Raw genomic sequence first — 24,597 nt, 5'->3', positions numbered from 1 at the left:
CCATCTCCCGATGTGCTAAGCAGGGCAGGACCACTCGGTCCTACCCCGAGAGTGGAGGACCGGTAGAGAAAACTGTTCATGTACCAACCTAATTGTACTGAAAATAATTCACAAATCAGCTTCAAATCAAATGAAAGTGGAACAAGTTCAGTATCAGACTTTCATTTGAATATTGGGGGGGGGGGGGATAAAAATAAAAATAAAAATAAAAATAAAAATAAAAATAAAAATAAAAATAAAAATAAAAATAAAAATAAAAATAAAACTTGCTGCCGTTGCCTCAGGGCAAAAACACCACCACGCAGAGAGCTGGGTTCCTAACTTTGGGATGTGGCACAGACTAATTCTGCCTTACGGGTGCACTCTGCAGATATTCTGCCCTTTTATTCTCGCATCCAGGTAAAGGATGAAAATGGCTCCACTGGACTTTGTGCGTGATGGAAGAGCGCGCTACAACTCAAGGGACGTCCGCTCGGAGTTGCCAGCCGCTTGCCGAAGTAAAGGACTGAGAGCTGCAACACAGAGTTGGTTGTGAGATACAAAAATCTTAGTTTATTTAACAATGTTGTTAACACTTAATACAAAGACACAAAACAGTTCTCTCTTTCAGGACTTTACAGACTTTATTCCGTCTCCTTTACCACCCAAACTCTGCTCTCGGAGAAACGCAAGGGATAGCACTGAACTGATAAAGCAGTTACTTGAGGGGCATTAAATTTAGCTTTGCTTTTAATCCTTAGCCAACCCTATTTCCTTTTAGTCGAACTTTTTAACATTTCTATTTCCATTCTACTCCACTGACACAATGAACAGGTACAAAAATATGGAAAATTCTAGGACAATCTAAAATTCTGTTCTACTTACAGTTCCATTTCTGAAGTCCTAGAACTCCTACAAAGGCTCCTTTGAAACAACCCCTGATTAGCCCCATTCAAGTGTTAGATGCAAGAGGTTTTATTGTTTTTTTGTTTCGTTTTGTTTTGTTTTTTTAAATAACCCCATAGTGGTCACGAATGTCAAACCCTGTTTTAAACATCTATAAAAGCATTTATAGACCTAGATGTCTAAGCTTAGGTCATTAAAAGAAAGGTTAACTCCCGATAGTCACTGCAATGCCTTCGGTTTTACAGCTTATTCTGGAAGTGCCACAAGAAGAATCTGAAAGATACAAGACACCAAGTTTACGTAATTGGCATTAATATAAAAACTTCATCTTTACAAAGTAGTGGCTGTCCGTTGTTTGCAGTCGCAGAGGACAGCACTTGACTGCAAACCCTCTCATTTTCAGAAGGGCTGAGCATCTCTGCCGCTGGCAGCGGCTCTAAACCGAGGTCAGCTAGGGACAGCACGCGCTTAAAATCCGCAGTTGTACGCCCGTGCCCTGGAAGACCCCGCCGCACCGCTCCACGCGGACACGCCGGTTGCTTCGAAACAATTGCTGCAACCTCGTGATGCGGACAGACAAACCGCCGCTTATTACAAGACCAGCGGAAACGTCCCACATCGACTGTCAGCAAGTCCTCCAGGAGCTTCGGCGGGCAACTGTCACATCTCATTTGGGTAACGAGCAGTGACATGCAACATGAGCCTCCCACAAGGGCAGCGCTTTAGAGGCAGGGCGGCGCGTTGCTCTCTAAAGGATCACCAACGAGATGTTCCTGTAGATCGTTTTTGCAGTTCAGAAGGTTAAAAGGGCTGAGGTGCTCCACAGAGTACCGAGAAGATCACAGCGTGTTCCCTCTCTGCCCCTCTTTTCAGAGCGTAGGACCGTGCCGCCCTCCTGCTCAGGCTTGTGAGCAGGGCGATGAGCACAGACCTGCAAGAGCTGCTCATCACTTGTTTATTGCTGCCGTGTATCCTCGGTTTTTGAACTTAAATTACATCACCGCACTCAGGCTGGTGGTTACTTTAAAAAAGCGCACCAGCTCCCAGACTGCTACCTGGAGTGACGTCATTGCCACGCTTGACGCCGCACGTGCAGATCGCTTGATCTGCCCTGACGGGGATCAGCTCCTCAGCTCTGAGCAGCGCAAGCAGAAGGACAGAAGGACTCCCTACCCAGCCACCTCTCGCTGCATTAATCTCCCCCAGCCACCTGCCGCACCGTGGAAGGCACGGAGTAAGGAGCAGGAAGAATTCCACTGACCAAAACTATTTCTTACGGAGTGTGTTTTGCGCTTTGCTAGAAGATCAGTCAGCACCACTTCCACCAGCACTTTCAGGCTCCTTAGAGATCTGCTACCAGCCACTAACTCTCCTTAATTCTGCTCAAGTTTAAACCAGGACAATAAGCATTCAAATTTCAATTTTCAACAGCACAATTTTTGGTTTTTTAGTATCTTTTTATAAACCACGGACCAAAATCATCTTGGAGATGGAGTCATCAGAGCCAAGCTTTCCATTCACTAACTAACAGGCACTTCATCTACAGCTGAAGAGTTTTCCCTAATTTTAAAATGTGTCCTTTATCAAATAAGATAACCGTCCAGTGGTGGGGCAACCAGGATCTTGACTTTTTTTGGAAGAACTCCTCTCTCTACTGCAAAGTCTTTCCCAGGGCAAGAAGAGCAACTGAAGAAAAGCTTGAGCTCTTACACCGAACAACGAATACTAATTCAGGACCAGTGGCAGTGGTTGCGATCAGTGAGTGAACACTGGGCTACTCACAGACTTTCAGAACTGCAGGAGCATCAACAGCAGCAAAGTAAAACAAGCACCGGCGGCGGCGAGCAGATGCGCACCCCACCTCCCCAACAGCCTTTCTCAGGGACTGCAGCCTCTTTCTCAGCGACACTGCGATCCCCAACCAACTACTTCTGACCCATTTCCACTGATTTATTTTCAGCGTGTCGTCTCCTGATTTGTGGCCCTTTCCTCCCCTGCCCCTTTCCTTTTTTCTCCCCTGAGCTTTTGGCTGTCCGCCCCGCAACTGTTTTCTCCGGCATTTCAAGCGGGATAGCTCTGCGCTCACGTTAAGGCGAGAGCTGGCAGTCTCACTTCCCAGCGAGGCGGGAGAAGCGGGACAACGCACCGCCGCTCGCGCGGCACGCGCAAACCGTGCGCTAGCGAGCGCCGCTGAAGCAGGGGTGGAATCGCAACCCCGCTGTGCCTGCGCGGCTCTGCAGACGCAGCCCCAGAATAAGCTGCTCCTCCTCTCCCACCCAGCGCCAGCGAGGAAACGCTGGCACATCTTGTAATGCCGCTGACAGGAGAAAAGCAGTAGGGGTGATGGTAGGCAAGAAAGCACGTTGGCACAACCACCTAAGCGGGGTGTTGTCTCTAAGTTGTGCGCTTCTGACAACAATCCCATCCGGATTGCTCGGTAACTTTACCGGGAACTGTTCCGGCTCCACTTACAGTGAAGGAAGAGATGGACTTGCGGCGCTGTGAAGCGTTCTGCCCCCTTGAAAGGCCTGGGAAATCTTGCGCACTAAGGGCGAAATAACAGACGCTAAGGACAGTAACTTCCCAGCGATGGCTCCAGCGTTCAAATACCGGCATCCAAGAGCCTCTGAGATCAGACAATTCTTAATTTACCAAATGGCTGACCTGTCTTCCAGACAGCCACGTCCTCGCAGGTTACCCACGCGGCGTGATGCTTTACGCCGACAGGCAATTTTGGACAGATCATCAAACATCTTTCCGTACTTGTGATAACTACAGCTACCTTTTCCTTCTCTAAATCATCATCATCCTGATGTCACAAGATACTTCCCGTAGGAGATCTCGGATCATTTGCGTTACACAAATGACAGAGACGGAAGGCTCTGCAGGACGGAAAAGCATCGCTGTTGGAAGACAGAACTTACAGCAGCGTACGTCCTCCTCAGTGATCAACTTCTGCGTCTTCAAACTGCCCCGCAACTACCGGTGCGATGTCCACCTCCATCCCATCTGAAAAACAACAGCCAACGCTGCGTAACACCGCGGAGGATGGTATCTCACAGCGGAAAGCGAGTGCCCTCTGTTGACAAGAGACGGCCAGAGCAGAAAACTCCTTTGCTGAACTTCTCACCGCGGCCTAAGGAAACTGATGCGCTCGCAAGTTTGTGGATTTGTTCCAGCTCTATCAGTCAGTCACTTAAAGACGTCACCGCTTCCTACAACCTCGTCTCACCCCATCTTATTAAAAGACTTAAATACCGGATTTAAACGATTTCATTTTTTAAATGAAGTTGCGGTGTGACAAATGGCATGATTCCTTTTAACAGCTTTAATTATGCTCCAACAGAAAGAGGCTGGATCCTGTTCTGAAACCGCTCTCAGCCATCATAAAGTTGAAAGAAGGAACAATCGCTCTATGCTACAATGTCAAAGAATAATGGAATTCTGAAACTGAGCAGCCCTGGGGATATTAATAATTGTAGCAAACCAAGAAGCAGTACCGTAACAAATAAGATTAGGAAGGCAAATAAAACCAGTGGAGATGGCTTTGAGACACGTGACATACCTGCTGTTCGATTTATTGTCATTTTCAAAATTTTAGGGTTCAGAAACCTGAGAAAATTTTCAAACGAAGGGCGCTGCTAAAACACGAGTATATCACCTAAGGCTATCTTTACGTTATATACATTTATCCAAAGTTGTGGAACAAAGAGAACCTGTGAATAACTGACAAAGCAAATAAAGATTAAAAAATCATCCATGTGGATCAGAACAGATTAGTTAATTATTCTGTTGACTATTCCAGGCTAGCTGATAGCTAGAAATCCAGCTGCATCATTTTTCATCCTTCAGGCCATACTAAAACACTGTGATTTATATCAAAAAAGGAAGCAGTACTGCTAAACTACTTCCCTCTTCTTCTCCCCGGTAACACATTGCTCCAGTGAAAACAGCATGCAGAAAAGGCAAAATTTGAGAGACACTTTTTTTTTTTCCCCCCAATACAAAGAAACCTTACTCCTGAAGTACGTGTTTGAACAACTGGTAGCATTAAGAGACAGCATCCTTCAGAAAAGCAGTTGGCTTTTTTTTTTAAATCTGTTCCAGTGTATTTCAATGATTCTGAATTCACACTGAACTCTGCAAAGAGAATTATTAACCTACAATTTAGGGTATTTTCAAGAAAAATGCTATTACCTGCTTCGAGTGGAAATTGCTTCCCAATCCCAGCACAGACTGACGAGTTTAATTTTTCTTAATCCTAAATCAACTTCACCCTACCACTATTCCAGGAAATCACACCAGTAAGAATCAAGAATTCTTACCGCAGTGGTCCTCATTCTTTAACACAGCAGCCCTCGATCCACGGCAGGCGATACGCTGCCCGTAGGGCCACAGGAATTTTAATATCCTGTGGTTGTGAACAAAGGTAAAACCGCTGTTGATGCACACAGGGCAGTAAGGTATCACCCACAGCGTGATACTTGCTCAGTCGTGGCGTTTATGGATTAGCCAGACTGGAGAACCACTGCTTTCCTATATTCTTCAGTAAAACAAAAGCGTTTCTTACCTTCAAACTCCCTTATCGAGTCTTCTGTTCTCACTCCAGCCATGTTGTACTGACTGCTGACAGACTGGGCTAACATGCCTTCCAGCCTCTCCAGAGTGGCCTGACCTTCCGCAGTTAAATGCGACAATCCTTCTTCGTAAGTGTAAAAGGTCGGGATGTCACCTTGTTGTAGCTCTGCAAAAACAAGTTGAGGTTTATCAGACCTGCGTTTAGGAGCCTGGATCAAGCAGGGGAGGAGGAACAGGACAGCAGCTAGGCGAGTTAGGCTCAGATTAACTGACTGAGATTAAAAGGCTGCTTACATCAGTTACAGAATACACAGCGATGTGAACTGACCACACCACAGCGTGGGCACTGAACTTGTCCTAGCACATCCACTGGGAACAGGAAAGGCTGATATTTGCGTCTTGGGGCTTCGAGAATAAGAACAATGTTTTTGCTGAATTCCAGTGATTCGTGACAGGTAAACTACAGAATTCTGAGTTTTGATACCGTGCCTATGGCATGAAGAATGTTTAGGCGAGATGACAAGGAACTTCTTAACAGACCAAACCATCCTCATGACAGATTCTGCAGGAGAAGTTCCAAGTGCTGGTAGATCTTTCAAAAGAAACAACTCTTACGAACCGTGGGCCTCAACATCGTACTCCTCCCCTTCATAGTCATTGTCTGAATCTTCGTCGTCTGGGTCTGGGTGCAGAGCTTGGCATTCACACATCGCTGAAAACATGGCTTCCACTGTACGAACAAAACAGAATTATCTTCTGGGCAAGTGGCTAAAACAAGAGATGCTAACAGTTAACTTCCAGTGCTTTCAGCTGGCTGCTGTGAGCTACAATCTCCCACCGGCTGAGACCGGGGCTCCCAGGAACTGCGCTTGTGCAGCCGGGCTCCCGTCCCAGCTGGAAATGGGCAACTTCAGCTCAGATGCTGTTAGAAGCAGCTACTTAAACTGCATCTGAATGGTTTGTCCATTGGCATGTGTCAAAAATCAAGAAGCCGGTGCTTCAAGGTTAGGAAATTTAAGGAAACAGCTGATGATTTATAACCAACTCTCCGGTCCTGTGTAGACATGACCAGATACTGAAAACACAGGGATACCAGAGGCAGCATTTCCCAAAATACGTGAGGGCAGTCAGGAGCTGCAGAGATCGAGAAAAAAACCTCCCTCGTTTCTCCAACAATATCCCATAACTACAGGCAAGAAATCCCAGACTGAGCGATCAGAGAGATCAAGAATATTCCTCTACCAGAACCACCACTGAACTCATATTTGAAAACATCGCCCAACGTGCCAGCAGCCACGCTAGAAACAAATCAGGTTTCCTACATCCAGCCTGGTGCTTTCTCCTCTGAACAGCACTTTTCCATCGTTTTGCTGACGATAAAGGCTTCTCCCTGGACAATTCAGTCCGTGGTTACCCACTACAGGATTCCTTGCAGCACCTCATACATAAGGGTCTTAAAACTTGGATCCAACTGTAAGCTCCACATTAGCATGGTCCTAATGAAACTGTTGCCGACTCAAATAGGACTGAACTTGTAATTAAAAAGATGTTTCCCACACAAGTTCTCTGCAAATGTATATAGACAAGATTATCTGTGTCATCTGTTTACCCTTAAAAGTCTCTATTTTAAAACATTGCAATTTTCTTTGAGAAGCAGCTGCTTGAAATACCCAGTTTCAAGCAAGACAAAACAATTTGCTTTGTTCTTCCCAGCACACAGAAATCAAGTACTTAGAGAAGGACACTAAAGGATCGAGTCATTTGCATCTCTGTACCAGAGATGTCTTCCACATATAGCCAGGACTTTAAGCTAAAACGCGATTTCCCTCATCACTTACAGGCTGATTTGTCGCTAGGTACAAATCTGAATTCCGCAATTGGTTCAGTGTCATCATCGCTGTCTTCCTCCTCCTCCCCTTCAGCCATGGGAGCCTCTTTTGTCTCCTCTTCTTTAGGAAATGGAAAGATTTAAGAGAAACATGTTTATTTTGTACAAAAAAAAAAAAGTCACGTTTGTTTATTCTTTCAGGAACACACAGGTAACCAAATCAGAAACCTGGACACAACCTGTGAGAGGCACGAACCAACCCACTCCCGCCCACACTGTGGATAGATGAGGTCCTCTCACAGCACCTCGACAACGCTCGCAGCGCACACAAAAACTTCTCCATTTATATTTTTAGGACTTTAGGTTTCTGTAATGGTCACGGGACGCATTCACATACTTCAGGAAAACTGCCTGATTCTTATGAAAAACAACTGTGCTCAAAAAGACCACAATTCACAATCCTTATCGTTTACTTGCACAGTGCTATACATGTGGTTTTTTACATCACATGAATTTTACGGATCCTTAACGCTACTGTCATGAAATCAACTCGCTCCCAGTGCGGCCCCTCACCGAGGACTGTGACGTTTACAGAAGATGTCAACTCGATTTCGGACGTTCCTAGCCAGCCAGCAAGACGGCAGAGGTAGAAAGTGCACCCAAAGCCAATGACAACCGAGAGCAAAACCGTGCTTCCCAACTTCTGTGCGCTACATAATAAATAAGCAACAACGTGATGTTTTACTTTCCGTAAATAAAAAAAAAACCAAACAAAAAAACCGAACAAAAAACACAAAGAAGATGGCTGCGGTTCATTGCTTTGTGGGAATGCTGCACTGACAGCTTCAAAATTGTGTAATTAATCTTCTAGAGAGAAAGAGGAACACAGTTAAGGCTGTTCCAGCGAGAGCGGCTTTTATCACATATAAAACTGGCACCACCAAGAATATGAAGAAGCCAAGAAGCTGCCAGCCAGCTGCCCCAAAAAATGAAGTGTCCAAGGAAGCTACCCAGGCCTTTTCCAACTCACAGCCCCAGGCACAGCTTGTTACTGGAGCCCAGCTCTTTGTTTTCAATGAAGTCAACTTCTGACTGCCTTTTCCTAAAAAAAAGGGGTGAGGATAAGGCGCATACACACACAGCAAGTGCAACAAAAACTTTCCGAGGAAGAACAAAATGTACCCTGCCCAACTAAGAAATGAAGACTCCTGCAGCCAAAGACGTGGAGAGGTTTGGGTTTAACACTATTCAGCAGTTAAAATCCTGGGCCAGGGACAGACTTGAAAACTAAACAAATCTTCTACTTATTGTAGATTTTCTGTAGCCAGAGTTCATATATTAAAAAACCAACCAACCAAACAAACAAAAACAAACCACAAAACCAGCCCCGCCCCCAAATCAGTCTATTAAGGATTTATAGATAAGAACTATCACAGGATATCCGTAGTTTCAAACACCATTATCAGAATGAATGGGCTCAGTGTTGGGGCCGGTCCTATTCAATGTCTTCATTGATGATCTGGATGAGGGGATCGAGGGCACCCTCAGTCAGTTTGCAGATGGCACCAAGTGGGGTGGAAGTGTCGATCTGCTGGAGGGCAGGAAGCCCCTACAGAGGGACCTGGCCAGGCTGGGTCGTTGGGCCCAGGCCAACTGTATGAGGTTCAACACGGCTCAGTGCCGGGTCCTGCACTTGGGGCACAACAGCACCGCTACAGGCGTGGGGAGGAGCGGCTGGAGAGCTGTCTGGCAGGAAGGGACCTGGGGGTGTTGGTCAACAGCCGCCTGAACATGAGCCAGCAGTGTGCCCAGGTGGCCAGGAGGGCCAATGGCATCCTGGCTTGTATCAGGAATAGTGTGGCCAGCAGGAGCAGGGAGGTGACAGTGCCCCTGTGCTGGGCACTGGTGAGGCCGCCCCTCGAATGCTGTGCTCAGCGCTGGGCCCCTCACCCCAAGGCGGCCATGGAGGGGCTGGAGCGTGGCCAGAGCAGGGCAGCGAGGCTGGGGCAGGGGCTGGAGCACAAGGCTGGGGAGGAGCGGCTGGGGGAGCTGGGGGTGCTCAGCCTGGAGAAGAGGAGGCTGAGGGGAGCCCTCATCGCTCTCTGCAACTGCCTGAAAGGAGGCTGCAGCCGGGGGGGGTCGGTCTCTTCTCCCCAGGAACAAGCGATGGGACGAGAGGGAACGGCCTCAAGCTGCGCCAGGGGAGGTTTAGGTTGGATGTTAGGAAAAACTTCTTCCCCAAAAGGGCTGTCAGGCATTGGAACAGGCTGCCCAGGGAAGTGGTTGAGTCTCCATCCCTGGAGGTATTTAAAGGACGGATAGACGTGGTGCTCGAGGACATGGTTTAGTGATGGACTTGGCAGTGCTCGGTTAACAGTTGGACTCAATGATCTTAAGGGTCTTTTCCAACCTTAACGATTCTGTGATTCTATGAATTAAAAGCTGGAAACAGTATCTTCATTTGGACTAGGCTCAGTTTACTTCAAAATAAACACAAAGGAGGAAGAAGAACCACAAGGGGTACATACACGTTCTCTTATTGCTTGTCGTGACAGACTGTCAGAGAATATTAGTAACCTCAGAGAAGGAAATGAAGAAGAGTATTAATAGCTTAAAAACACCTCTGCCTCCTCAGAGGCTTGTCAGTACTTTCAGTATACAGACTATATAAAGAGAAGTGAAATGCCAGATTTTAACCTTTAACTACAACGACTAGTAGGCATGAAGGGGAAAGGAGACCTGCTCAAGACTTTACACTCGTTACTCTTCAATTGAGACGGCAGTTTATGACACGCTTAAAATATTAACAGGCCTGCCAGAAGAAAAAAAAAAATTGATACATCAAAAAATGTAGAAAATCTTCATAGAAACCATGAAATAGAAAGCTTGTTTTCTCTAGGTCAAAGCAAGAATGGTCTAAAGGTTGGTTTTGTGGGAAATCTACAAAGATCCATTAAGCCTGCTAACATGAGCTATTGTCTTTGGTTTTTTATAAGCAAGCTGTGGGAGAAAATGAATGAAAGCTTGCAGGCTAATGTGAAACAGCAGGAATTCATAAAGCCTGGAGAGGGTAGCAACATTAACATAAATTCAATAAAGCAAAAATTATACCTCAGCTGGAATCACAGGGAGACTGCAGAGGAACTAGATTGTTTAAAATGAGTGTAAGAGAGCAGAGAACCGATTTTCAGCGGCTCCAGCTGTACACATTCACATGCTGAGAGCAGGTACAGAAGTGACTCTAAACACGGGCCAAGTTACACTTCTAAAATAACTATCCTTCAGGGAAATGAAAATGAAAATATAAGCTATTACTTGAATGAAGCATATCACATTTAGAAACAAAATTTACTCTTTTTGAAGAAGAAATCATGCTGCCCAGGACTGCGTGGGAACGGTAACCGACACTCTGGGCGTACCTTCGAATTTGGCGTTCACCATGACGTACAAGTGCTCCCATGGGTAGGCGTTCAGGTCCCTGGAGACGGCGTGTAAACTTATGGTGGGATAATCCAAGGAGAAGCCAACTCCGGAGTTTTCCAGCCAAGACAGGCGACTAACAAGGAGGGGAGGGGAAAAAAAACCGAGACAAGTTAGAAACTAACAGAGGAACCTCAGGTACCTGACTCACGCCTGCAGAAAGGCAAACCAACACCAAAAAAGCGAGTAATTCTGGACGAGGCACTTACCCTAAGCCCTGCTAATACAGAGTCCTGGACCTGCCCTAGCAGGGCCTTGCAGCCGCATTAACTGATGCCTGAAGGTAAGAGAAACCTTTTCTGAAGGAATGTGAAGCTGAGCACCCTAAACACGTCTCAGCTTTACCACATTTGCACTAAAGCATAAATTTCTCTCCCTGCCTCTTTAGTTTCTCCTCTCTGTAGCTACCTATTATCCCAAAGATAACCACAGGGGTTCCAGAGTGTGATTTGTAACTCAAACTATCAAATGTTCGGGGGGTTTTCAAGATAAAGAGAACACTGAAAGTCACAGATCGTAATTTCTGGAGGATTATAGATCTGATGTGAGCATAGCCTGTATGTAGAAAAACAACCAGTTCTGTGATCAGCAGAGCTAACAACGCCAGGGTTTGGCTTTTCCCCCCCCTCACATTTATGTGCTATCACCTCTGCTTCCCCCCATTCTCGCTCTCATCCCGAACCAAGGCAAGAGACAGCGCAGGCTGTCACCACTGGGCTGCTGCCTCCTTCACATCAGAAGGATCAACGTCCTTCTAGCAGCCGAGAAATCAAACTCAAGGTAGTTTTGGGTGTCTGTGATCAATGAGGTCACACAGCAAACGGAAATACCGAGGGGCGGAAAGCGAGACCGCCGCCGTGTGCTAAAACTCAGCGTTCACAAGTTTTTGTGGAGGGACAAAACCAACGGAAAGGCCACGGAAGAGTCCTCGCCTCGGGAAATCGGGCTGAGAGCAAGAGCTCACGAAGTGGGAGCGAGGAATTTCTTTCCCAGCCTCGATCAGCCAGTTCTCAATGTCTACAGCTGCTGACGCGGTCAGTACGTGGCTCCAAAGCCACATTGTCCTGCCGGGCACCCGGTTCTCCCACAGCACGACGCTCCTGCAAACGCTGGCGTTTTCTATTCATCACCAGCAAGCGACTCCGGTAAAAGCTCTGCGAGGTGCTCGAAACACGTTGGGAGGACGCCGGCAGACCTGCATGCGCCTCTGCTGAAAGCAAGTTACAGGGAAACTCAACGTTATACGCGTTGAGAGAAGGCGCTGTGTGAACAGAAGCCCTTGTACCTGCGACCAAACGACTACACAAAACAGCAACTGAAATTCCAGAGAGATCCCTCTCCAAGAGGAACGCAACATCACTGATGTGTTCAGGTGGGGCAAAAAAACCCTCATAATGTTATCCGTTTTATAAGCGTTTCAGAGTCTAAAGGTTTTAAAGGACAATTCACTCCTCAGTGCACATTTCCGATGATGTTTTTGTTCTAACACCACTCTTCCGCTGCAGAAAAATATTATATTTAGAGTACTTTTCTCTCCACAGTTAAAGAAAATTACGTTGCCTGAATCAGCGAGCTGTCTTCTTGAATTGTATAATGCAGGGAGGGTGTAAAGGAAATTATAAAGAGCTCGGATCATGTCCTCTGGACCAACCAAACCGATTTCTGCCTTGTGAGAACACAGCACCCACGGCATGAGAGACTTGGCAGAACCAGGGTCGCTAACGACAGCAGAAAACCAGCAGCCCCTCGGGGGAGACCCCCCCAGTCACCTCAGGGACGGGAGCCCCCCAGGGCGGGCCTCACGCTCCCCCCGCGGGAGAGGCCCCCTCAGGAGAAGCCGCAGAGCCCCCTCACGGCGGAACCCCCGCTCCCCTCAGGGCAGCCCCCGCACCCCGAGGCCTACGGGGGTCCCGGGAACCGTAAGCCGCCGCCGCCGCCGCCGCCCCCCTCACCTCTCGGCGATGTAGAGCGTGCCGGCGCCCAGGGTGCGCCCCGCCAGCACCGCCTCCGTGTCGGGCTGCTGGTGGCGAACGCCCTCGGCCGGCGGCGGGAACCGCTTGAGGAAACTCATGGCGCCGCCGCCGCCGCCCTCCTCCACCATCGCCACCTCCTCCTCCGCGGCCGCCGGAAGCGGAAGCGCTCCGACAGCCACCGGAAGCGGAACTCCTGGCCCTGCCGGGCCTCTTTAGGCACATCTCGATGGTGCGGGCGGGTGGTTGGAGCCGCGCCGCCATGTTGGAGCCGTTCCCGCCTTTGGGGCGGCCGTCGTCTGCCTCGGCCGGGCCTGAGGAGTGGGAGCGGCACCGGAGGGCACCGCCGGCGGCTGTCGTTCTCCCTGAAGTAAATTCCCCCTCGTTATCGACCCGCAGGGGAAGGGGACGGTGTTTCACCCCAAAACGTCCATGTTCCTGAGGGCGAGTCACGGCCTCTCTCCAGAGCGATGCAGTCTGTGTTCCAGGAGCACCTGTCTCTGGCAGTTTTTGAGTAAAATTTTCATTATCTGGAAAAGAGAAGCAAAGAGGAGCGCTGAGGTGATCGCTGACGGTACCGCCGATGACAGCTGATGAGCAGTGCGCGTATTTTGGCCTGTAAATCACTGGCAAAGGGAAAACCAAACACAGTAGCTTTTCAGTGACCATTATTAAATGCTGGAAAGGGAATTTTAGGTGGACAGCCAGCACCCAGTGCCTGATAGATACGCATGGAGAAGAAAAAGAAAGTCACAAGTACCTGAATTGCTTAAAGGATATCCAGTTGATTTCCCTCAGCAGTGATGAACTTGGGATCGGGAGCCCGATGCTGCTACCGTTTGTACCTGGTGAGCCGCCATCAGGGAGCTGGGGGTGGTCTTGGGACAGCGCATTGCAGCGACGGGAAGGCTGCCGTCCCCTCGCGAGCGCTGGCCCCGCTTCTTCCCCTGGATTTACACCATTTCTGCAGCAAGTTTCTCTTACGACACATGCTACTGCAGCAAGAAACGGGGATTACGCCAGTAATCTGGGTACGTAAAGGGTAACAATCTGCACCAGTGAAGTATGTCTCTGTCATCTCTTCTTCCTGACTTCTCAGGCTGGCAAATGCTCCTGCCATGGCGGCATACTCACCACAAGCCCGTGCAGTTGTTACCTTGTCACAGTTTTCAATCTTCCCTTTCATCAGTTTGAATTTACTTTTAAGCAGTCATTTACCTACCTGTGTGCAACCCCAGGTTCTCACAAACATGAACCGATTATTAACAGAATTAGGTCTCCATCTTTCCCTTCTCTGGACTTCCCTAGTTACGGTCTTGGATAGCAAAAAGCCAAAGCAGCACATTCCAGAAAAAGAAAACGTGAAGAAACCACGGGGAACAAGAACATAACGTGGCTCTTTTCGGCTGAGCTTTCTAAAAGGCTTCAGAAAGCTCCTCAGCCACGCCTACCCATTTTGGATTCTAATTGTGCAAATAATTCTTATTTATACAAATAACCACCTTGACCAAAGCAACTTCCACAATGAAGTGATACTCAAACACCGCTGGAATAGCTCGGAAAAACTGACAGAGGCAACAGGAGATGAGGAAAAGGAAGTTTCTCAACCATCTTCAAGTTTGCCACGCCAAGAGAAGTGCTCATCTGGAAAGAAAAATCTGTGATTCACCCGTGAATGCAGACCAGACTGCAGCAGCTGGCGGGAAGAGATGCAAATATATGGAAACACCGTTCACCGCACTTGGCAGTTCTACATCAATATTCCTGCTCACGTCCATCCCCTGCTGCCTAACATGGCTGTCCGTATCTGCCCTGGAGACCCCTCACCACCTCTGTAGTTAACTGGAAGTCACACAACAACTCCTTTCGATTGTTTTGAATTAAAATTTCTGAATGATTGAAGCTGAATTAAGCCACTGCAGTGGAGCAATACAGAGTTCGTTTCTCCTCCTGCGCACAAGTGTGAGTCTTTCTTGTGTCACGTACCGCTCTTCCAAAAGAGGACAGGAAAAAGGGGGGTTTAAGCCCAGGCTCTGGGAAGTTGGTTTTGAAGCCGCGGCTTTAGGTAGGAGGAGAAATCCGCATCTTCCTCGTTTACAAGATCCAGGTACTTCGTACCCCAGCGCTGAGTCTGGAACCTAACAGAAGTTCAGAGTGGGTGGACAGATTTCCTGTAAGTTCACGAACGAGACAGAACGGCGCTATTTGAAAGCTCTTTTCTCAGCTGTGAGAGCTTTAAAAAGTGAGTTACGGTCCACCCCCACACCGACGCCTCAACGCTGGATGCCCAAGAGCGATTTAGTCAACCAGGGCAGTGTGTGGAGGCGGCGGGGAGAAGCAGGTACCTTCACAGGGTGATGAAGTCACCTTAGGACAGGAGGTCGGACTCGCCACCGGAGGGAGCCTGTTTCTCTCCACCGAGTACAGGGCACTGCCTGCTGCAAGGTGGCCAGTTCAGACCTAAACACCGGGAATACGTCAAAAACGCAAATGTTAAATATTGGCATTTCGTTTGGAGCAGGAGGGGGGGTTTCACAGCAATTTCTCATCACTACAGGAACATGCAGTGGCTTGACTATAACCACAGACGCATTCAAAGAAAAAAAAAGATTGACAGGCTTCAGTGATTCACCTGGAGAGAAATCGCCCTTTTCTTCAACTCACTTCTCTCTCCCTGACTTTTCCCTGTTAAAGTCCTAAAACCTCATCGATGTCCATCGCCACGTGTCAGAACATCTACATCTTCAGCGCTGCTCTGCAGGCTTCCATTGAGTGGTTTTACACATCTCAGCCTTGCAAACAAAGACTGGTCACAACCAGGCAGATTTTCTCCCTAGCTGTAAGGATTCACCACTGATTCAGCAATTACACAACTCCAATCTCAAACAAAATGGGTGTTGTAGCATAAGGCAAGCGCTGAAGCCTGTTCAAGTTACTGGTTTTTGTCAAGTGACTGCAACATCTCTAGGAAATTAAATATAAAAATTATGTAGAAGATGGAAGACAGGCAGAAAATCATCACAACTGCAAAAATAAAACCATCAGCTGACCCACTGTCAGCCAGAGCTGGGGAAAGAAAGAAAAACTCAGGTCAGCTGAGCTGCCGTACCAAAACCAACAGAAATGACGAGTTCTCCATTCCCGTGGCAGGCAGTGACACCGTCACGGGCTGGAACGATACGCGGCAGCCGTTACTCTGCTTGTTTTAAAAGTAAAAAAGAAATCCCTCTTGTGTGCGCACGTGTGATGACCGTTAAAAAGCACTTGTTTCTTCAATACACATTATACTTTGTACATCGAGTTATTTCAATTTTTTTTTATTATGACAATTTACATGTCATATTTATATGAAAGAAATGACAGTAGATATTATAACAAAAACATTATGAAAGAAAAGTTACACAATTAGGCCGACAAGCTATAAAATGGCTTCAGGCCCAGCTTATACACAAAGAGTTCTGACCAGACTGTAGTGAGAGACAACGCTGAACGATTCATTAACAAAAATATTGGCACCAGCCTTAACATTATTTTTTTTTTTACTTCATTTACAAGGAATACAGTATTTAAACAGTTGTGTACTGCAAATCTAAAAACATTAGCTGTTAATAAACTGCAGTTAACCCTTTGAGCACTGAGGCCGCCATGACTTCCATTTAAAAAACTTCTAATGCATCATGTTTTGCATGCACGTGATGTTCCTGGTGCGGGGGGAAGCCAGTGAAAGCACCACCCAGTTTATGTGCAACAAGAATAACACTTCCAGTTTTTGCAACGTTATCTCCCCCCCTCCCACACACACGGTGTGTGTCCCCCTCAGTCCTTTCCCTTCGATATCGTAGCAAGTCATGATTGAAGAGAGATTGAAAAACCAAGGTTCAGGACTCCAGAAACACAAGGGTTAAACTCTACATAAAGAGCTCAGCTTGTGGAACTTTACCAAGTTCACTCTTTAGAGAAAGAAAACAAAAATGAGGCCAACTGTCAATGAGACCATTTTTAAGGAACTCGAGGTTTCTTTGCAAACGTATAAACAGCACACAGGAGTAAGCCAAAACTGTATTTCATGTAAGCGTAGCTCAAATTTTAAGAGACCTATCTGGGAGGTTTGATCTAATTCTCACAGAATATTGGAGGATAACCATTGTGCTAGCAAGTAACCTGCTCTGGGCTACCCGGCACGATGAACATACCCGATGTTTGTCTAACGTACAGGATCCGTGCCTACGCGAGAACCGTCGTGCATACTGAGGACGGCGACGTTATGCTTTTGACTCGGTCGCACACCGTCTCCTGGCTGCTGCCGGAGGGCTGCGAAACACAGGTAGGAGGAACTAGCAACCACGTTGGCATTACCAGCCGATCGCCGTAATGCGCGTTAGGGGGAGGAGTACCATTGCAATGAATATAGCACAGGAAGAAGATACTGTACAAGATTTTAGAGTCCATATAACGAGTATGAAATGGAAAACTAAACAAGGCTTATAGCTTTATGATTTGATTTCCTTGTCTACCACTAACTTGAGTAGCAGATTAGTATCTATTAAGGACTTTTAACTGCTCTAACTAACAAATGGTGCACTGGTAACTAGGCCTACCATATGTTTTAGTAGAAGGACTTTATCCCCATAGAATCATTTAAGTCAAGTTCTGACAGACTAATCTAAGTTTAGTTGCATGGGACACAGTAAGAGGAACAAACAACAAAGCAAACTGTGCGGACTCCGACCGACGTCCCCAGAGGCAGACATTGTCGTAATACTCTATGGACCGATCCTAATTTTCTCCACATCGCGCCGATGGAACGTTACCGATTCCCTCGAGGAAGGAGACCTCAAGTAGATTTTTCCTGCTACTTTGAAGGTCAGGATGAGAAAAGGAGGGTATTGGGATGACTCTCCTAAATGGAGACCTTCCATTGGAAATACAGTCTTTACAGGGCGAGTCAGAAGTAGTTTTTAGGCCTGTCCAAGACCTGTCTTGCAAATGGCGTGGGTTTGCATACACATTTTTCTGTTCCGCTTCCCTCCATCCATTCCCCATCTCCTGCTGTTATTTGAAAGAGCATTCCAACAGCAGGAGAAAGTGACTCTGTCTGCACCTGGGGAACCAGTGAGACTGACTATACACAAAGTGCTGCAAAGTGCACAAAGTAAACCAACTGAACGACTAGAGCGGCTCTATCGTTCGGTTCTCGTTAGTAACCTTTGGGGTTATACGCAGCAATAGTAGATATATTCGCAGACACGCGTGCCTTCATTAAGCACGTCTCCCCTCTAACTGCTATATTGTCCCCTCTCCTGCTCCTCAGGTCAGGTGTGGGGTGCCAGCATTTACAAAATGATAGTCAAAAAACCAAGTTGTAGGACTTCCTTTTAATTGCAGTTAAATCTGGAGCCTTTACACCACATATTCAATTATAAAAACTTCTTATCTACTTTAGAGTGTTCTATTCTCTCCCCCAGAAGCTGTACACAATCTTTTTAAGTGTCATACTAAGCAATATACATCTTTTTGCAATATACAAAATAAGTTAAATTACTCTGGAGCGTTGGGATAATCAATTCCCAAGCACACGTTTTTGCTGTTGGGAACTATCTCAGTTAGTTACACCTAATCTAAAAGAAGAGCTTGGTAAGTGATGCACGTTTTCAGAAGTGACTGGTAACCTTCGATACCCCAACTGCTGGGTGTCCAGCTTCAGAAATAATTTTCAATCGATAAATATTTCTGAAGCCAGAGCTCTCCGCTAGGTCTCAGATCGGGTACTTAACGGTAAAGCACCAAAACCGAGTCATATAGAATTTTTCTTAAATCAGTATATACTGGGGGAAAAAAAAAAAAAAAGTATCGTTTCTGTTGGATTTTTTATTTTCTGCCTTCCAGCATTTCCAGTGAGATATGGTCCCTACCCCAGCTGTTAGGGAAGGGGAGGAAGAAAAGACTGTGAGGAAACGTGGGCTTGATCCTGCAAATCCTTACTTCAGACAATATCCTAAAGGCTTCTATAGAATTTTCAAACACTTAAGGAATTGCAGAATTGTGCTCCTTCACGTGAATTGCTGGAGTTTCCCCCACCATATTCAACACATTTTTTTTCAGAAAGTTACTGTTTTGATTGAAGATATTTGATCTTTTTTATATATATTTATATATTTAAGGAATTTATATACCCAGTGAATCGGAAGCATACATCAAATGTAAATATATATCTAGGGTGCATGCGGCACACTAGATCCGTACTACAAGCCTGTGAATAGTAGTCACTGCACATGTACCAAAACCAATTTTCAAGGCCTATATATTGCCATTTTGAGCTAGATGATACAAATCTCTTTGTCAGACCAGTTCTGGGGGCTAGCATTACTGCCACAATTTATTTAAATTACCGTGTACAAAGTGAATTAAAAAAGCAGGTGCCATAAAAATTCCTCGTTTACTTTTCCTAAAGGACGTTTGTGAAAATACGTAATTTGAAACAATTATTTGAAAGTTTAGACCAGGCCTTCCTATTGAAGAGCACTGAAGACCAAGTTAGAAGCACCTGAAAACAGAGGTATAAAATGGACACCCTGACAATGAACTATTAAAATCATTAAACAGTTGCAGCATCTGGATACCGACGTAGTTCAGATGATATGTGAAGACAAACCAGAACAAGCGTACCACTACCATACAATTTTCCTTTTGTGAACACACAGTTTTTTCCCCTTGAGCTTCTTTGAGTAAGGTCTCGCGCCAAGAGTTCAGACACAGCAATCAGAAAACAAAAGTGGAGAGCAAACAAGTCCAGCTAAGTCATTAGCTCTTGCTATATGAAGAGTAACCGAGACACTTTAATGCACAGAAATATTGAAAGTGACGTAGTTCATAAATGAGCAATTTAGAAAAAAAGCATCTCTGTTTCTCTCAAGTGCTGCTAGAACAGAGCAATCTTTTCATTAAAAAAAATTCAGGAAGATGCAGTAATTTTATAATGTAATTCAACACGTACAAAGGCAAACTATCAAAGAGTTGATTGTTCAGCACTCATCTTCCTACAAGATTTCAACACTAAGGGGTTTTTTGGTAGTTTGGTGATGTCATTTTCCATTTAAAAATCAAGACTACGCTCAGGTTTAGAAGACTCAAGAACGAGAAGACAGCAACTGCGGTGAAACTGAGTTCTTAACTCTACCACCCTTCTGGTTAGATTAACGTTCATTAATTACGGAGCAGACCTACTGTGCCCTTTGTGTCGCTGATAGTCACGCGAGCAAATAGCCATCAGTTATCGTGGTGACACAAAAAAAGTCCACTCCTCCACTCGCTTTATAGGTTCTTCCCCTCACCAATGCTACTCAAACTGCACTTAGAAATCAATTCACTTTCTTCCCAGTCATACTCTGAAAAAGTATAGAAAAGACAAAGCTTTTAGTGACAACCTGCGTGGAATAAACACGAGTTTGTTGAATAAATGCTTTGTGTGTTCAGCCAATAGCTGCTTGTTCTTGTACTTATAAATCCATTACGTTAAAAAAAAAATCCCTGGCCAGTTTTCACTCTGTTTCTCAGATGGTTTCAGCTTTCTGTTAGTCCAAAGCCACACCTGAAGATCACTGTTCAAAGACATTTGACTTCTGATCTCACAATGAGTACGGAAGAGCACAAGACTGTAAGGACACCAGGAGGACGTTTCCACTCTGGAATCACATACACACACTGTAACAGCACGAACCCTGTGCGGCGGTCAGCTGGCCTCACGTCAGAAAATGCCATCTTTCCAAATAGGAGACTGTACATTTTCCACCAAGCAGGAAGCCTTAGAAACGAGAGAAATACGAGTTTGAAAGTGTTAAGACTTTCTAGGGCTTTTTTTGCAGTTTTTAGTTGCACGAGATTCCCACTGGTCTAAGGGGGAACTCTGGATCCTGGGGGATGAAGCTGTCTCAGGCACCAAAGGTGACTTCGTAGAGGACTGAGAAGCTGTTTTTGAGAAGTGACCTACAGAAAGTAAAACTTGGTAACAACTTGTCATTCTTTCAAAACGCGACGCTCCCGATGCAAGCTTCAGTGCTCCAATTCAGCTTCCTGGTCTCTCCTGCTTTTACATCACTCCCTGACTCAGTGCTCAGTTTTTCCCCGGGTGGTACATGCGGTATTGTCACTCTTTTGGATGTTCCTACATTCACAATTACTTGCCCACTAAGTATTTAACATTTGGGGTTGACTCTACAAGCACAAATGTTTGCTACAGCACTGATCAGATACTAAAAAAGGCTCCATCAGGCAGCAAAAAAAAGATTATGGCACTGCCAAAACAGATGAGAAGCCGTCGGTTGCACAGTGTTGCTGCACGTGAATCAGACAGTTTGCACTGCAAGTATTAAAAACGCTCAGCAATTATTAACAATGAAAAGTGGAAGCCATATGTTCTTGCTTGTTTTAAAACACAAGTATATTAGAAATGTAGAAGCACTACATTTATGCATCGCCTCAGCAAAGAAAAACACTACAGTAGCTTATAATGCTACATATGCTTTTAAGAACTCATTCTAAACTTCTGTGGCTTTTCACTACCCTGCTTTAATATCTGCTCGTGAAAACTGTTAATAGTTAACATCAGTAAGGTGGAAAAATATTTAATCTTTAATGGAATTAGTTCTCATTTAGAGAGAGAGTGATTTCTCTTTTTTTTTTTTAATTACAAGCTTGCTTAGCACAGCAGATAATGAGCGAGTTCCATCTTTTTGCGTCTCTGCCGATTCTAGTTTTGTAGCAGGACGTGCGCACTGCTAGAACCCAAATGAGTCACGGAGTGGTTCTGACAGAACTCGTGGAGAAAGAGGTGGGGAAACAAAACCAAGACTTTCAAGGCCAGAAGGTAGGTAATTTTTGGATCTAGGTTTTCTAGAGAGGTATTTAATAAAGGCCTAATGCCGGTTTTATTACAAGAAAACAGAAGTGCTTAATGACTGACTAGTAAATACAATATAATGGAAGGGAATCAGGTGGGGCAGGAAAGGAGAACTCACTCCTCGGTGGCAGCAGCAGTTTTGGTGCATCCATTGCCGGCAATGGACATAAACACCAGTCAAAAATCCAAATCTCAGAGCAAAAGGATTAATAGATGTGACCTTTTTGGATTTCAATGTTTGGCAGATCTGTTTGAGCTGTCTGCTGTGCTCCAACACGTACAAATGCTACAGCCTGCATCTTAATTCAGAGTAAAGAGAAAACTGAATGCTACCCAAAACAAATTTCAGCTCTGCTCTTTATGTGCCCCGCGTTGGGTTTTCTTCTTTTTTTTTTTTCTCTTTGAATAAAAGCACATATCACTTCATGCCCACTCAAAAGTTGATGAGATGTCTTGGAGTCAAGCGTTTTCTCTCAGAAACACTGCCTTCTTGAAATCAGTTGGTCACATGACAATTATTAAAATGTATTTTAAGAAAATTCTACTGGCCAAAGGCCAACACTACATTCAAAACCTGCTAATACATCCAGGCAGATAAGTAAAATCAAAACAAAAACACACACAACCCCCAAACAGAAAACCTCCAAAAGGAAAACTGTTCCATTTGTTTACTTCAATTTGAAGTAGATATTAAGGACATGAATGGACCAGTCACGGTTTATTTGAAAATCCCTCAATCCTCTGATGCACTGTCATTCTGTGGTCAATGCCGTTTGTGCAAACGTATTTCACTCGGAATACTCCAACAGATGGTGAAACTCGAGTGGCCGGGCAGCTACCGCAGGGTTCTTTTGTCTGTAAAAGTCTGCAGCACGTCAAGATGCCATCCAACTTACAGACTAACTTCACATCGGTACGTCCTCCCACTAGACACGGTGCATCGAAGACCGTCTGATGAACTATGCACGAGATAGCTTTATAAATTCATGGCTAGCGTGTTTCGGCTGTCAAAAACTTCATTACAGTACACTTTACTGTACAAACACTTTAAAGGATGTTTATTAGGAAAGTCTGCAAGTCATAATGGATAGTAGAGTCCTTGTTTATGGTACCTTCTTGGCCTCTAGTAATTCTGGTTGCCTCCAGTATTAAAATCAAACTGCTTCCATGAAGGTGATTACTAGAATGAGCTATGGTATGTTAACCTACAACTCACAAAATGCGACAGTACAGACATTAATTTTTTTTTAACTGTCTGTTAAGTTGTAATCTAAGTTGTGAACATTTAAATATAATATATATCTCATATGAAAAAGCTAAAGCACAAGTGCTTCTGCACCCCACCCTCCCACCCCTTGAGCCAAACCCACCCCAGTTCCGGTTTGGGCCCTGACCGATTTGGAATGCTTTCTTAGGCCACCCATTTCCACAAATTTGTATGCACTCAGGAAATATAAAGTCAAAAATATACAAATCTCTTGTTGTTATAAGGTTTTTGTGAGTGAAATTACCCAGGACCATGGACTTGGAAGGAGAAGGGGCGGGGGGTAAAGAGAGGGAATTTACAGCAATTCATCTTCAAAGTTCAAAACTGGTCACTTCACAGAAAGACTGCAGGACTGGTGAAATTCTTGCTTCTAAAAAGTGATACTGTAGTGGAGAATTTTCTAGGAAAAATAAAACACCTTTTAATAACTGGCCCGCTGGTATGAGCTACCGTGGAATAAATTAGCACAAAAATGGAAGTCTTATAACTGTTCACTGTTACAGACGTAATCAACAAGGTCAGTCACTCTCAAAAGTTCATCTTCATCTTCCTCCGGCCCTACTGCTTCCTGCCCACTCCCCGTCCCGTTGGGCGCCAGGCTGGCGCTGGCTGTGCTGTCCTTGGGGGCCTGGGTCTTCTCGCTTGGCTTGCCAATCAAGTTCTCAATGGTTTTACCTGGGCTCTGTCCGTTGGTGGAAGGCAAGTCCACCAGGCTGTAGTCCAAAGGGCTCTCTACTTTCCCTACGTTATCAAAGTCATCTTCGTCATCGCTTTCTATCCGGTAGCAGTGCTTCTTGGCATTGTCTGGAGGAGCTTGCGGTGCTGGCAGCTTATTTGCAGGAGCGGGGTTTTCTGCGTCGTCGTTAGCATTTTCGCAGTTATCTTCGTCGTCTGTTTCGATTCGATTCAGCCGTTTGCGGACAGGCCTCCCTTCGTCTTCCTCATCCTCTCCTTCCTCCTCAGAGTAGTCGTCTGTACTTCGCCGACGTTTTCGAATCAATCGCTTTGACTCCTTCGTGGATTCATCATCTTCAGAGTTCTTCGATGTGTAGCTCTCTGGAACAAGCAGCAGACTTAAAGCCATTAGCAAATCTGAGTGCAACCAAAGCAATTACACTTGTTTATTTTTCATCTTTCACACTCATGAAAAAGCCATCTCCCTCTCTCACCACACACAATTCCCTCTCCTTCCCCAGGCTCCCCAACCACGTCAAAACGCTCGCATTCTTTTTACTTTTTAAATAAACTCCTCAAGTAGCAAAGACAAATCTGTGGATCTTCTGTTTCCAGTCTGAGGTACCAGAGGCTCTGGGGGCAGGTGCGTTCCCCCCCTAAAAGCGGTAACTGCATGCCAGGAATAACGCAGAGCTGTATCTCCAATCTCACAGCACCTGCTTCACACCCTTAGAAACTGAAAGCCCAAATAATGGCTGCACTATCATGAAAAGACAGATAGATATAGATAGATATAGATATATATATATGCACACACACACGCAACTGTACTATAGCCCCGCCACCCCCAAACTGTATACAGCTTCTTCCAAAGCATATCAACGCTGCCTAAATGTCGCCTGAAGTTTGCTGCCTTTTAATGGGAGGCCTTTTTCTGGCAAACTGGAATATTGCCTACGTGCTGACAGCCTTTACACTGACCCTTGATGGCTTTAGGTGAGAGAAGACAGAGACTGAA

At 45.6% G+C, this 24,597-nt stretch overlaps 2 protein-coding genes across 6 annotated transcripts in view; both read right to left on the bottom strand.

Annotated features, from left to right (window-relative positions):
* Window positions 1-234: 234 nt before the first annotated feature.
* On the bottom strand, window positions 235-12,983 carry CLNS1A (chloride nucleotide-sensitive channel 1A). Of its 3 annotated transcripts, none has more exons than XM_087756655.1 (7): window positions 12,724-12,983; window positions 10,711-10,847; window positions 7,302-7,412; window positions 6,083-6,193; window positions 5,456-5,629; window positions 3,810-3,894; window positions 235-512 (listed from the first exon to the last, which is right to left on the bottom strand). In XM_087756655.1, the coding sequence occupies exons 1-6, from the start codon at window positions 12,870-12,872 to the stop codon at window positions 3,827-3,829; spliced, it is 750 nt and encodes a 249-aa protein (XP_087612781.1). In that variant the 5' UTR covers window positions 12,873-12,983; the 3' UTR covers window positions 235-512; window positions 3,810-3,826. The 3 variants fall into 3 exon arrangements, with proteins under 3 accessions (XP_087612781.1, XP_087612780.1, XP_087612782.1); XM_087756654.1 differs by lacking the exon at window positions 235-512 and adding an exon at window positions 526-1,158; XM_087756656.1 differs by lacking the exon at window positions 235-512 and adding an exon at window positions 526-1,158 and having other exon boundaries at window positions 7,302-7,409.
* A 3,054-nt stretch (window positions 12,984-16,037) lies between these two features.
* The window catches only part of RSF1 (remodeling and spacing factor 1), a 68,860-nt gene continuing 60,300 nt past the window's right edge, over window positions 16,038-24,597 (bottom strand). For 2 of the 3 annotated variants that reach the window (XM_087756642.1, XM_087756643.1), the window contains one exon: window positions 16,038-23,960. In XM_087756642.1, coding sequence (XP_087612768.1) covers window positions 23,386-23,960 — 575 coding nt within the window. In that variant the 3' untranslated portion in view covers window positions 16,038-23,385. The remainder of the gene's footprint in view (window positions 23,961-24,597) is intronic. The other variant, XR_015704606.1, reaches the window with a different exon arrangement.

Source organism: Nipponia nippon, unplaced genomic scaffold (genome assembly GCF_047370975.1).
Source record: "Nipponia nippon isolate SJK-2023a ecotype South Korea unplaced genomic scaffold, ASM4737097v1 scaffold_2, whole genome shotgun sequence".
NCBI classification, from domain to species: Eukaryota; Metazoa; Chordata; class Aves; order Pelecaniformes; family Threskiornithidae; genus Nipponia; species Nipponia nippon.
This window is presented reverse-complemented; position numbering and strand designations above follow the sequence as displayed.

Coding starts and splice junctions, on each gene's coding strand:
- CLNS1A (XM_087756655.1), bottom strand. CDS start 12,872: ATGGTGGAGGAGGGCGGCGGCGGCGGCGCCATGAGTTTCCTCAAGCGG. Junction 6,194..7,301: donor ACCTAGCGACAAATCAGCCT/GTAAGTGATGAG, acceptor TTGTTCGTACAG/TGGAAGCCATGTTTTCAGCG. Junction 5,630..6,082: donor GTACGATGTTGAGGCCCACG/GTTCGTAAGAGT, acceptor TTGTTTTTGCAG/AGCTACAACAAGGTGACATC.